Source organism: Marmota flaviventris, chromosome X (assembly GCF_047511675.1).
Source record: "Marmota flaviventris isolate mMarFla1 chromosome X, mMarFla1.hap1, whole genome shotgun sequence".
NCBI classification, from domain to species: domain Eukaryota; kingdom Metazoa; phylum Chordata; class Mammalia; order Rodentia; family Sciuridae; genus Marmota; species Marmota flaviventris.
Window position 1 is genome coordinate 33,376,849 of NC_092518.1, and position 14,956 is coordinate 33,391,804.

Below are 14,956 nucleotides of genomic sequence, written 5' to 3' on the forward strand. Positions count from 1 at the left end.
AACATTTAAAATCATACTCAAGGAGACTGAAACAGAATTTCACTTTACATCCAATTGTTAACAGAACATAAAGCGATGACCTGCATTTTTTCAAAAGAAATACAGATATGAAACAACTGAAAAGTCAACTCTGAACTTGTGTAATATGTTCCCTGTCCTTCCCTCTCACTTCATTGGTTCCCAAAGCCTATGGATTCAGCTTCCGCAGTGTCTCTGATACCTGACCTATTCCTTTCTTTTTTCATGAAGGCCACCAAACTCAAGGATTCATTACATCTCCCACGGTTCCCTAACAGTCCCTTCCAGTGGTTGCCTTTCCCAGTCTATTAATAGAATATGTCAGTTACATATCCTGTAGTGTGATTCTTCTAATCAAGTTCAGAAATGTTTAGTGACATTTGCTGACGAGTGTATTCAAGGCCCTTCTTTTTATTTTTTTGATACTGAGGATTGAACTCAGGGGCACTAGACCACTGAGCCACATCTTCAGCTCTGTTTTGTATTTTATTTAGAGACAAGGTCTCACTGAGTTGCTTAGTCCATCACTGTTGCTGAGGCTGGTTTTGAATTTGCAATCCTTCTGCCTTAGCCTCCCCAGCAGATAGGATTAAAGGTGTGCACCACCATGCCGTGGCAGCTCAAGATTCTTAACTGGTGTCAATCTAGACTTTCTAGTTCTGCTTCCAACTCCTTCCCTAAACAAACTAGTCTATGTGTTAATTGCAAATCATATCTGCTGGTACCTTTTTTTTTTGGGGGGGGGGGACAGTACCAATGATTGAACCCAGGGTCATTTAACTACCAAGCCATCCCTGAACTTTTTTTATTTTTTATTTTAAAACAGAGTCTTGCTAAGTCCTCAGGTCCTAAGTTACTGAGGTTGGTCTCAAACTTGCCTTAGCCTCCCAAGTCGCTGGAAATACAGGAGTGGGAAATGGTGCCTGATCCCCCTGGTGTTTTCTTAAACATATATTTACTCCTTTAAAAAGTCATAGATTTCTTATTCACATAAATAGTTGCTATAGTCCTATCAGATCAGAAGCCAAATGTTCAGACTATTAGCAAATGACATTGCTTCTCAAATATTCATAGTAAAACACCAACTAAAAGGAGGAATGAGGCATTAGAGTTCCTCAAGTAGACACTGGAAACATTAAAACAAGACTGCTATAACACTGAAAAAATTATAATCAGCTGCCACCAGAATTCCATCTATATAGTTGTAAGAAATAGTTAAACCTACCAAAAGTACAAATGTAAAACTAGGAAAAATATTTATAACTGGGTAGGGATAGAGCTAACTGGTAGAGTGCTTGCCTAACATGCAGGAGGCCCTGGATTCCAACCCCACCACCACCACCACACACACACACACACACACACACACACACACACACACACACAGTTATAACTAATGTTTCAAGGGAGTAACTTCTGTAATATACACAGAGCTCCCACAAATTAGTAAGAGAAAGACCCAAAATCTAAAGATCAATAAAACTGTTGATAATGATGTGGAAAGCAGGCATTCTCATAAATGGCTAGTGTGAATATAAACTCACATAACCTCTAGAGAATGATCTGGCAGCGTCTATCAAAATTATAAATATACATATTCTCTGAGTCAGCAATTCATGCAAGAAATGGATCCTACAGACATACAAGCATATCCATAAAAAGGCTCTCTATTATGGCCCTGTTTGTAATAGTAAAATATTAGAAATCACTAAAATGACCGAAAGAGAAGATTGCTTAGCCATTTTAACACATTCATATAAAGAAATGCTAAGCTTTGTTTAAAAAGGAAAACACAAAGACACTCTTTATGTATCGATTCGGAAAAATCTCCAAGATTCATTCAGTGAATTAAGCAAGACAATATGTCAAGCTTGATATTCTGGAAATCATTTCCACCACAAATGCTAACAAATATTTGGAGTAGGGAGACATCATTTTAAATGCTGTTATGGGTTGAACTGAGTGCCTGAAAGATATGAAGTCCTAATTCCTAGTACCTGTGGAATTTGACTTTACTTGAAAATAGGGTTTTTGCAGATATAATCAGGTAAAGATGAGGTCATTAAGGTGAGCCCTAATCCAATATGGCTATGGTCCTTTGTGAGAAGAAAAAAGAGATACACACAGAGATGCACGGATTGCAGTGATAAATGTACAAGCTAAGGAACACCAAAGACAGCTGGCACCACCATGCTAAGAGAAAAGCACATGACAGTTTCTTCACTAGACACTTCAGAGAGGGCATGGCCCCATGGACACTCTGATTTACGACCTCTTGCCTCCAGAGCTCTGAGAGAAAATTTTTATTTTTTTTTATTTTTTTGTGGTGCTGAGGATTAAACCCAGGGCCTTGTGCATGTGAGGCCAGCACTCTACCAACTGAGCTAGATCCCCAGCCCGTTGTTTTAAGCCATTCAGTTTGTGGTGATTTGCTATAGCAGGCCTAGAGAACTAATACAAATGGACAGAGCTATGCAGAAGGAAAAAAAAAAATCCACAAAGACCAATACCAGAGCAAGAGTAGATATCTAGTGCTCTAAAGGGGGCTGCTGCCCATGCAGCCTCTGCTGTCTGTGACTCTGCATTTCAGTCTCAGCAGCTATTCATGGACACAAAATCCATGACCAACAAAGGTGGGGAGTCAGATCTTTAAAAAATTTTATAACACATAAATTAATGTTATATATAATATTTCATAATTAAATGGGGAAAAAGTACAAAATAGCATGTGTAAATGTTATTGCTTTATTTAAAAAGTATATAGGAGAGATGTATTGGCTTTTATGAATGGACTACCTCTGCAAAGAGAGGGAGCCACTGAGAACTCTGGTTGGACTCTAGCTGGACAGGGATGGAGAGTGAACTTCTCACTATATTACATTGTCCTGAATTCAAGAGAACAGAATTATGTCAATTGGTCAAAGATAAATAAAATTTAAGTTAAAAATTAAGAATTAAGGAGAAAAATGGAAGAAAGTACATAAACAAGTGAAACTTAATCAACGCTGCTCCCACCAACTCTAACCTCCTCAAACAGACCTTGCTAGAAAAGCACGCGTTTCTCCAGAACTTACCAGTTCTAACTTCATAATATGCACACAGTCCCTGAGGATGTGCGTAGGTGCTCCTAACAGCTTCGTGAAGGCTATTAATGTATTGGCTTTAAAAGGTGGGCCTGCAACCTGTCGGGATAAATAAAGCTAGTTATTCTTCATTCTATTTGACTTCTCTGTTTCATCAATTATATTAAAATTATGCAATAACACATACTCGTGTTTCAAAGAATTTCTCCAAAACTTGAAGTTCATCAGGTTTCCACTGTCCTGCGTTTTCGGGTGTCACTTTTAGCTGAAGGGTCTGGTTGGTTTTGGGACTAAGAGCTACTCTGCATTTCAGGGCGTCAGTTTTAAACATGATCACTCCGGGTTCATTGGAATTTATCAGTTGCAGCTGCAAAACAAGAAGGAAGCATCAAATTAATATGAATTGTTTCAAAGAAAACCAACTAAGTAAACACAGATGAGAAGAATGAGGTTCAGAGAGCTGAAAGCTTATGTTGATTTTAAGTGGCAGAACTCAGGCTGGGTCATAGGTCAGATGATTACTCGTTTAAATACTAATTTGTTCAAATTATGCTAAAACTTTTATTATTATCCTTTTTCCAAATCTGATATTTTAAATATTCACCAGTTTGACTACTTCATTAATACATAAAGATATCAATAGTAAGTAGAAGTAACTAACATGTTTTGAAAGCCAAGACATTATGCAAAGGGCTTTTTCATAAAATATATCAAATTCCCTCTACAGTTATTAGTCAGATTGATATTCTTCTTTTTTTTTGGACTGGGGATTGAGCCCAGAGGTGCTTAACCAATGAGCTACATCCTTAGAAGCCCCCCCCCCCTTTTTAAATTTCTGAGACAGGGTCTTACTATGTTGCTGAGTCTGGCTTTGAACTTGGATCCTCCTGCTTCAGCTTCCTGAGTCACTGGGATTACAGGTATGCACCACCACGCCCAGATGATAGATACTATTATCTACTTTTACCAAAAAGGTAAAAAAAATTTGCCCAAGCGCATATTAGCAGGTGATATGGCCTGGCCACAAACCTAGGCAGCCTAACTCTAGAATTGGTGCTGTGAATTATGAACTATCTTGTAAGGGAATCACCACGGGATCAGATGTCTTTTTCTATAAACGCTTTAACTAAATTCAATCGTTCATGCATTTTAAAAGGAGATTCATCCTTGTGATCATAAGTAATTTCATTTCAATGGAGACTCAGATTCAAAGTCAGCCTGCCTGCAAGGGCACTCTCAAGGGCAGTTATTCCTACACCATTCTCTGCAAGGTCATATCCTCTGAATACTGTGGTGACCTATTTGTAGGTTCATGTTAGTCCTGTGCCATGGAAGTCACAGCACAAAAGATTACGAAATGCAGAAACATGTTAACACAAAAGAAAACAGAGTGCATTTTTAATGCTAGGGCAGAATGAAAAGCATAATTCTAATAAGCTAGTTAAAGGAGGTGTGAGAAGCATCACTTTAGTTCAGATCCTTTTCTGCAGGACAACTCTGCATTCTGCTTTTGACAATCACTACTGACAGGGTTAAGAGGTACTCATACCGTTTCTTGTTGAATAATTCTTTGAAGGTGTCGTCTCATGATGACTGATCCAAGGAATCTCTCAAGTGGGGAACAAAGGTAACTACCTGCCAGGCCGGGCACGAGACCTGGCGTTGGAGAGGGCAGCAGTAAAATGTTCAAGGCACTGTGAGTGAGGATGGTAGGTATGGACGCCGCCCAGGAGCGCTGAGGTAGTTTGCGAGGTGGAGGCATGTTTGTCGGCATTGTTTGGGAACCTTTGGGGAAGGAAAACATGTCATTTCAGTGACAAATACATACTATCTTTTTGTTTCCTGTTTTGCTTTCATTATAAATCATTGTCATTCTAAATCATTTTGGACTGTTTTAGTTACTCCTTGTGGTATTACAATCATTTATTAATTTCCTGCTAGCAAAGATGGTCATAATTATTCTCCTTCTGTAGCCAGGCTCCTTGCAAGTGACTTTGCAGGAACTCCTTGAGGGGTGCAGTCTACATCTCCACCTGGAATCTGATTGGCCTTGCAACTTTCTTTTGGCCAAAAGAATGCAATGGAAGTGACACTGGCCTAATTGCAAGCCTAGACTTATACTTACTTCCTCTCTTGGAGCCCTCTCCAGTCACCATGTGAACAAACTTGTGATCCAGCATGAGACCACACAGCCAGCGGAGGCCATCTCAGGCCAGCTAGTCCATAATGAACACAGTAACTGACCAAACACCGTGAGCGAGCCCTATGGAGCTTGGCAGCCTACAGAATTGGGAGCTATTGTATGATTGTTATTTTAAGTACTAAAAGCTGTGCAGCAAAAGCCAAGAAATACACTGGTATAATTCTTCTCCTCTGTGTTCATTTGTATCTTAAGGTATTGTCTATAATTCAACATGGCAGCTAACAATGCAGCGGTCATGACAGAAATACTGGGACTCACTTTCTAAGGCTTCTGGAAAAGATATCACCCCTTTCTTACATTTTGCCCGATTCTGCAAATTAATGATTGTGAACAGATTTACTATGTGGATAAAGTTGAAGCTTTTAGGTATCCTCATTCAACAAGTAGGTCAACCTTCAAGTGTGAGGATGAAAATAAATAGGCCATTTATTGGTTATATTAAAAAAAGAACATAAAAATGTTGACCACACTCACTTGTTCCAGCTCGAGGGGAATGAGAAGCATCGGGAACTGGAGAATGTAGTGATGGGTTGGCGGGTGACATTCCAGGCAGACGTGTTGCTGGTGAAGGGCCAGACACTTGAGGGGACCCTGGCCAGTTCCCTGCTCGTCCACTTGGTGACACCATAGTGTATGGGGAGCTAGGGTCAAGAGTTCCTAAAAGAAGTAAACAGATGGTTCTCAAAACCCACATCTTAATAACCCAAAATTAGGTGACAGCATTTGAATCCTCAAATGCTGATTTATTTTTTCTTTCAATAAGATATTCCACTAAAGCTTGATGTTTCTTAACATGCCATGCATGAATCTCTATTTTATGTAGTTTATGTATTTTTCAACTGGATGGATGGAAGAATTTAGAAAAATATGTCTAAGAAAAGATAAAATTTACCTTCACATGAGCTTCTTTCTACATCATGTAAGACATCACAATCTACTTTTTTTTGTCACTATATGTGCTTGAAAATACTAAGCCAACAATCTCGAAGCTCCTTTAAGGAGAGAAATATTTTATTTTTAAACTAACCCCTAACAAATTGTTTTTTCATTCTACTCAGAGATGGACAAAGAGAGGGAAAGTTTCCATTTTCTTTCTTCAGCAAAGGCCCCCTTTACCAAAACATGAACTGAGATACAAGTTCTGAAAGCAGTGACTTCCTGAATAATTTATAGTTCATCCTAAAGATGACCTTTGACACATTTATAGATCTTTGTCACCAAGAAAAACAGAAGACACTTCTACCTTACATGTCCGCGAGTAAATGGTCTTTACTTTAGAAAGTGTTCCACTTCACCAGTCATCGAAGAAACACATAGTCAACAATAAGATCCCCCTTTTCACCTATCAAAATGGCCAAGACCTTTTAAAATCTTAACACCCGCCCGTTGGCACGGATGCAGGACAACAGACAAGAATGTATGATGCTATAGGAAATTCGTACACTTTCCAGGTGAGCAATTTGCAATGTTTCAAAAGCTTTAGAATTTCTCAGACCCTTTGAGACCAAGATGTCACTTCTAGGAATTTATTTTAAAAATAATCATGGGTGTGGGCAGAGACAGCACCTTTATCTTTAACTGTAAAAAAAAAAAAAAAGGAAACATTCTCAACATACAGTAATAGGATAGCAGTTCAATCATGGTATGCCCACGCAAGAAATACTATGAAGCCACATAGTACAATGCTGTAGAGTTATTACTAACAAATACTTGCACAAGTATTAATGTAAAATCACAGGGGTGTGCAGCTTAAAAACTGAGGAAGCTCTTTATGTTCTGGTATGATACCATATTCATGATATATTGAATGAAAAAAATGAACACCCTACAGTACGCTGCCACATGTGTAAGAGGGATACATATTTGCTTGCATATGTACAAAACAGCTCTGCAAAATTATCAGAAAATAATAACACCAGATACCTCTGGGAAGAGGAACTAGGTGGTTGGTGGAATAAAAAGGAAACATTTCACTGACTACCTCTTCTGTCCTTTATTTGAATCCATCCAAAAAGCATCTTTTGAGTTATAAAGTTAAAAAATTAAAGTCACAGGCTGGGATTGTGGCTCAGCGGTAGAGTGCTCACCTCACACGGGCGGACCCGGGTTCGATTCTCAGCACCACATAAAAATAAAGGCACTGTGTTGTAAATTTGTTAAAAAAAAAAATTAAAGTCACAAAGCAATTCATATTACCATTTGTGGGGGAGGTGTGGGGGGGCGGAGAAGCGGATAGGTAGGGAGCAAGCAAGAGCCACAGACAGGTGAGAAGGCAGGAGAGCAGGAAGTACACAGGAAGGGTAGAGCCAGGGCAAGGTGGGGCGCAGAGTTCAAAGCAGAGAGGACCGACTGGTCATTCATTACCTCTGTGTGGTATGATTAGGAAAAACTGATTTTCTCCTTAAGCAGTTCTTTTGCTATTTCCTCAATAAACAGGCACGGATTTAGCAATAAGGAAATTTACTAACAAAAATTACTTTCATGTCAAGCTCTTATGCTATTAGCGATTTCTATGTGTGGACTCACCATGTGGACTAGCAAAACTGGCCCCTGGTCCTATTGAGATTCCATGCGAGGATGGGGGAGGAGTTGGAACAAATGACGCTGGTGATGGGGCTCTCAAAGCCCCACTGGGGGAGCTGGCGGCATGCAGATTTCCTAATAAAGGAAAATAATTATAGATGATCTTGCAGGACACCTTTTACGTCCTGTCCAAGGACCCCGAGTTAAAAATCTCCCTAAAGAAACAAGTAGTAAAGCTCCCATAAATAATGTAATGAAAAACTAGAAAGATTTCATTATTGAAAAAGAGAGCTCAATTCCATGGGCCCAAATTCTAGTTCTTATATTGACAAATTAAAAAAAAAAAAAAAATCCAGTGTACTTTTTACTCACTCAACGAGTAGGCATGAATGCCAACTTCATGCCAAGCACTGTTCTAGGCATAGGGGATGCAGCAGTTAACAAAAGAGACAAAAATTCCTGTCCTCATGGAGCTTATATTCTAGTAGAATGAGAAAGATAAACATGTATGTCAGGTAATAATAAGAGCTATGGAGAAAAACTAGAGCGAGTAAGGGGACAATTTCATGTAGTGGTGGAGATGAGTGCTGTCCTGTATATAAAGCTGAGAGAAGACCTCTCTCTCTAAGGGGGCATGTGAGCCAGACGGGAAGAAAGTGTAGGATAAGGCATGAGGACATCCAGGGATAAGATATTCCAGGTAAACAAAAGAGCTAGTACAAATGTTCCAGAGGAGGAAAGAGTTATGTGCAAACGGGAGGCAGCCAGTGTGCTGGAACCATGAGCAAGGGGCAGGGGAGAGGAGCCTGGGGTAGGCCCAAACCACAGAGGGACTTGTAGGCCACTCTAAGGACTTAGGGTTTACCCCAAATTCGTGGGAGGCTAGTGTGAAGCCTGGAGCAGAAGTCCTGAACTATCTCCTGTCATAGCTGCTATGGGGAAACAGACTAGGGAGCAAGGGAGAGGTAGGGATGAGAAACCAGTCAGAGGCAACTGCCGTAACCCAGGTGAGAGAGGACTGGTAGTCGAATTCTGGGTAAAATCGGACAATAGAGCTGACAGTGACTAAATGTGGATCTGAAAGAAACAGCCAGCCAGTATGAGTTTCCATGGTTTGGCCCAGGAAACAGGAAGTTAGAGGCTGCCATTTTCTAAAGCCGGATGTCTGTGGGAGGAGCAGGACTGGGCAACAGGGCAGCGGGAGCTTAGTTCCAGCTCTGCTGAATTCCAGGTAGCTTCTAGACTTTATATGCAAATGGTGAATAGACAACTGGAAAATAGAGGGCTACAGTTCCAGGGTAACTGGAGACATGAACTTAATATTAATAGTATTTAAAGCCATAGGATTTATTTTAATTTAGGATTCGAAGTGGGAACTATGGCTACCCAAACTATTGAATGAACACAACATTAAAATATTTGTTACATTACCATCACTATCTTAAACACCAGCAGGTTTCAAAGCCTCTACCACAATTAAGAAAATTTCAGGTTTTTATATTCCCAAGTACCTAAAGCAATATCTTATCCTCAGAAAATACGTTGATCAACTTGATTAACCTTATTTAGCTATATGCTCTGGACAGGAGATTTAACTTCTCCATACCTCAGTTTTTCTCCATAAAACGGGGTTAATAACAGGACTTATGCCACAAGTTTGCTGTGAGGATTAAATGAGTAAAGTGCTTAGAAAAGGGCTTGGCACACAGTAAGCACTATATACTTGTCTGCTAATATAATGATTTCAAAATTATTTTCCCTTCTTCCTATGAAAAAACCATTGCAACACACACCCTAGAAACACAGTCCCCTAGGGTTCTGTTTCTGTATCTGCCTACTTCCTCCCTAGCAGTTCTTTCTTTCACCATAGACCACTAGTGCTCCTAAGAATTGAGCTCACCCACCCACTCAGGCTTCAATGACCCTGGACATGACAATAAAAACTTCAAGTCTTCATCTATGGTCCCATCATCTCTCTGATGGGCCATAAGGCCTCAATACAGCCAACTGCCTATGGCATGTCATATCTTAACTCAGATGTCTCTGGGAACTTACAAGCAACAGGTTCCAGAGAAACCACCCCCACATTGAAATCTGCCCCTCCACCAAGCTTACCCCTTTCAGTTATGCAAATTGAACCCCACAGGGCCCTGCTTAAATCCAACAATGGATTTTCAAGGGGGAGGGGTGCAGGCAGGCATCTACAGGAAATAACAGTCAAACCCCTGCAGAATGCTCAAAATGCTCAAAAGCATGACTAACCCCTTTTGTTACACTTAACACACCTGGTATTACAGATGCAATCTATTTATCTAGGAATCTAAGACAGAGGAAGCAGGTCACATACTCCCTCCTAAAAGGGGGGAGGGTTGAAATATTTTTTGTTAGATGAAGATTTTTAAAATTTCTTTTCTTTATTTTTAAACCATGCTACTGTAGTAATTTGAAGAGCCATGAGTGGCTAAGTGTGACACACATAGTGGGGCTGGGATGTGTCAGGACTGTGAGTCGCCTGGATGGTGCTGGGTGTCAAGTAGCTCAACATGGACAACAAAGATCCTGAATGGGCTGGCCAAAGAGACAGGAGGCATGTGCTGGGCCAAGACTAAAGACCTCCGGGAATTCAATTCTCCTAATACCTCTAAGCAAAATGGTTTATATTATTCCCATGCAATTAGCTGGTTAAAAACAAGTGATATCCCTATATTTCTTATCTGCTGGTCAATACAAGTTTCTCATATATACACTTATACATAAATGAAAGATTTTTTTTTTTGTATTTTAAAAAGGAAAAAGGTGCACACTGCAAAGTCTGCTTTACAATGTGAAAACTAAAAAGTGAAAGCATTTGTTGGATTTGTCTCTTTTAAAAACAAATCAGTTCTATGTTTGTCCTGTTTTCTAATAAGCTAGAATATCTTCAAATGGCAATGTATTCTTTAGTTGACCAGACTGATATATTCGAATTAAAGGATTTTACTACACACATGCTTTTAAAAATTATTCAATTGCTTATTACATCCCACATTACATGAAATTTTGTATGCTGAAACTTTGTGTTGAAAAAACATCATATTTTGTATCATTATTGATGCAGAACAGATTAAGTATGGAAGCTGGCAGGCAAGGGGTCACCCGCCACAAGAAATCTGATACCCATCTTCCTTGCTAGCTAAGCTGGCAAGCAGGGCCAGTATCTGGCTCCCTACTGAACCCCTAGCACCAACTGGCCCCTGGTACAGAGAAAGTGCTCGGGAGATTCCAATGAATCACTGAATCAAAAGTAAAAATTTGTCAAGCACTTTTACAGCGCACTTCACAGTGCTGCCGGCAAAGCCATTTTGTCTAGACTAACAAGATGTGCACCTCCTAACTCTGGGGCCTGAGGAGCAGGCATCCTTCACGGGTACTAAGGCTTGGAAAATGGAGTTACTGTAGAAGGAAGCTTTGTTTATTTACAAAACTAGGTAGCAGGGCAGTAAGTGACCCACAGGCCTCAGGTTGTTGACCTCTGATAGAGATCATGTTGTAATTAGTACCCCTTGGAATTGTGCCATAAGTCTGGCTCTGGATGACAATGTCTCCACTTAATTCAAACCTTTTAAAGTGCTCCTGAACCATGAACACAGATTTTTACAACCTTGCTATAATGAATGCAAGGCATGTATCGAGCCATAGACTAGAAAGGGAATTCTCTCTGAAGCCTGAGGCCACATGCACAGTTCTTCTCTGTGTGTGTATATATGTGTGTGTGTGTATGTGTGTGTTTGTGAGTGTATGTGTGTGTGTTCTGGATTTGAAGGCTGAACATGACAAGTGAATAAGTAATACCTTACCTGGAGACTGTGTGTGCATCATAGAGGGAGACTGATTAACTGTGCTGTGATAAGATGTGGGGGGTGAAGTAAGAGGATACGCGCCTGATGTTCCTGGCTGCTTTGGAAATGGCTGAAAAGAAGAAAATTCAACGTTGATAAAATGGCCGACTCTAGATAATATAAGAGTGTGGCTTTCCTCCACTATAGCTACGGTATTAACAATTACACACTTCACTGGCTACCGAACAGGAAATATGACATATGAAAATGTCCCAAAAAATACACAGTCTTTAAAAACTCATTCAAAAGGTGTTTCAAATAGCAACATCCTCATTCCTGACCTTGCAACATCACCACTTCTATCCATCTAGGTTATTTTTTGCCCGTTTTGTCTACCATATCCATATCACTGATTTATCTCTACCATTTACCAACACTTCATTGCATATAAGGCGTGTTCCTACACATTCTCAGATCTCTGAAACCAGAATATAATTTTCAACACCTGGAATGTCGGTTTAATTTGCAGTGTGTTGTTGTTGTTTTTAGAAGCACATAAAAATGCTGCATCCTATATTTGGTGGAGTTTAGAGTCAATGAAATACAGTAGTTCAACCCGACCTCTAGTTACCTTGATCTCTAGTAATAAAAAACCAAGGATAATCTAATTACCTTCCTAGTCTGATGTTTTAAATTGAGGTATAGGTTACATATAATAAAATGGATAAATGTGAAACATATTGGATGAATTTTTTTTTAAAATGTTAACTACCAAGATCAAGACACCGAAGACGATTACCTGCACCCAAAGACCTCCCTATACACCACCTGCCAAATCTCTTTATTTTCTCCCCAAAGATAAGCACTGTTCAGACTTCCATCAGTCAAGTTTAGCCTTGTTTACGTATTTCATAAATATACTGAATGTCCTCTTTGGTGTTTGGCTTCTTTTAACATTATCTCAGCGAAATTCATCCAGTATGTTGCAAGTAGCAGTAGTTTATTCTCTCATTTCTGTAACAAATTCCATTGTATGAATAGACCCCAATTTATTCATTCATTCTACCATTGCTGAATGCTCGAGTTGTTTATAGTTTTTTGAATGTTGCTGCTATAACATTTTTGTGTTTTTTTTGATCCGTTCCAGTTGCATATATACCCAAGAGCAGAATTGTTAAATCAGAGTTATGTATATAATGTTTAGCCTCAGCACCCTGGAATACTGCTAAACACCACAACAAGGCAGTTGTAGCATTTTACATACTTCCTGGCAGTAAATGAGAGTTTTAGTTGCTATTAATACCAAATTTTGGCACAAATTATTGATTGTTTTTCTTAAAGCCATTCTCTGTGGGTGTAGAGTGTTATCTCAGTGTGGCTTTAAATTTGTATTCTGTGGTGCCATGAGGTTTGACTATCTTTTTTGTACATCTGATCATTTGGACATCCTCTTTTATGAAATGCCTTGAATATTTTGTTCATTTTTAAAACTAGGTTGTCTTTTTTTTCCCCCTTTCCCTTATTGATTCTTCCTTAACTATTTGAAAGAAATTATAGAATTCAGGCTCTCTAATTCACAAGCTACAAAAATCATACATTTGGGGGTATATTTTATCCAATAATGCAGAATGTACCTTTCTTTTTTTGAGATTCAAATAATGCTATCTTATAACTAAAACTATGACGTTCCTAAGCTTTTATATTTTCTTCCTTTTTCATGGACTAAAAGTATGTTTTACGAAAAAGAAGAAAAGCTACCTGCTCGCTTCAAGTACATGAAACCCTTTATGAACATTTTTTCTTCCTGTCTTATCAAAGAGATTAACAGTTTACAAATAAGAATATAACATAGATATCCAGTAAACAAAAAGGAATTGAAAACTAAAATTGTTCAATAAAATGCTCAATTCTTAAAAAGTACCTAGAGCCAAAGAAACTAACTAAATACATTTAGCCACAGCATATGAATATTATTTGAAAAGAACTCTAATTGGTATTAAATGCCAAACTTTTTAATTTAGCAATCAATGAAAAAATCTACCTACAGGTTGAATATAGAACAAGAAAAAACAAAATTCCTAGAGCTTTCACAAAGTGACAAATTTTTCTAACTTTTTTGGAACATCCTAACTTTTTCCCCACCTAACTACTTCTAATCCTTTTGCCCTGGTTTATAACTATTTTCCTAGATAAAAAGCTCATGTTCAGTATGAAATGCTACTGGTACAGAGACTTTTCAGCAAAATCAGAATATCAAATAAACTAGCACTGTAGGCTCTTACTGTAGCAGATAATGATTTCTAAATGAAAGAAATCCTTACAAAAAAAGCCAATGAGCAACATATCTGGGAGAGGGAGAGATGCATCATGTTCTCTATTCATTCCCCAAGTAACACTAGCCTTGCTATGGCTATGGTCACTAGCCAGCCCATCATAGTGACATCTTTCCCCAAGATGTGGCTCACCCCCTGCCACATATCAAGACAGGAAAGACCTACAATGCAAGAGTGTGGTTTCCACAAGAAAAAAAGGTCCTTTGGCATCTGCCGGGCCAAGGCATTTTCCATCCACCATGTTTCAGCATCCTCGGAGGACTAGCATCTCATCTGAGTCAAAGTCAACAACAGCCCCACACCTGGGCTACAGAGAGGCACTCATGTGGGGCTTTCATAAATTTTCCATCATTTTCATGAAGGACAAGAATGGAAGCAAGTACAAAGGAGAAAAGAAACCAAAATAGCTGCCAGGAACAATAAACTTTCTAGAAAACCCTCCTTCTGGTAAGAGTCTGGTACTCTGTCAAAGATGCAAGCACTGTAAAGTTGCAATCACTAAGTGGCCAGACTAGAAGCTAGCCCATAAAAACAATGAGTGAACTCTCTACACAATGCTGGTTTTAAGGACTGCTGTTTCAAGGAGGCTTCTGGATGAGAAGCAGTGAGCTATTTTGTAAACCAAATCTCAAAGATGTTCCAGAGTGTCTTACCTACATGTCATGTGTTCACATATGGCTAAAAATGGAGCCACTGAAGGCTCCAGCCTAGAGACAGGAAACCTCTGCGTAGTCACAATGAATCTTTTCCAGGCTAAGGAGTCACCCAGGACTACCAAAAGGGTAAAGGATCACTGGCCACCCTCTATTTCAGGAAAGTCAGCGTCAGAACAAAGGCTGGTTTGAAGGCCCATTCAATTCCCAGACATGTACAGGTGATAGCACAGATCTGAAAGTTTTTAAGATTTGATAACATGGCTTATCCAAGGGGCCTGAGGACAGAACCCTTGAAATCTGTACACTTATCTTTGCAACAGTC

General features: G+C 39.3%; 1 protein-coding gene across 2 annotated transcripts in view; it reads right to left on the minus strand.

Moving 5' to 3' along the window:
- Med14 (mediator complex subunit 14) overlaps positions 1–14,956 on the minus strand; it is a 70,418-nt gene that overhangs the window by 3,968 nt on the left and 51,494 nt on the right. Inside the window, exons 23-28 of one of the 2 annotated variants that reach the window (XM_027927374.2) lie at positions 11,664–11,775; positions 7,831–7,962; positions 5,779–5,961; positions 4,651–4,886; positions 3,289–3,468; positions 3,093–3,200 (exon numbers count right to left, since the gene is read on the minus strand). In XM_027927374.2, coding sequence (XP_027783175.2) covers positions 3,093–3,200; positions 3,289–3,468; positions 4,651–4,886; positions 5,779–5,961; positions 7,831–7,962; positions 11,664–11,775 — 951 coding nt within the window. The remainder of the gene's footprint in view (positions 1–3,092; positions 3,201–3,288; positions 3,469–4,650; positions 4,887–5,778; positions 5,962–7,830; positions 7,963–11,663; positions 11,776–14,956) is intronic. The other variant, XM_027927375.2, reaches the window with a different exon arrangement.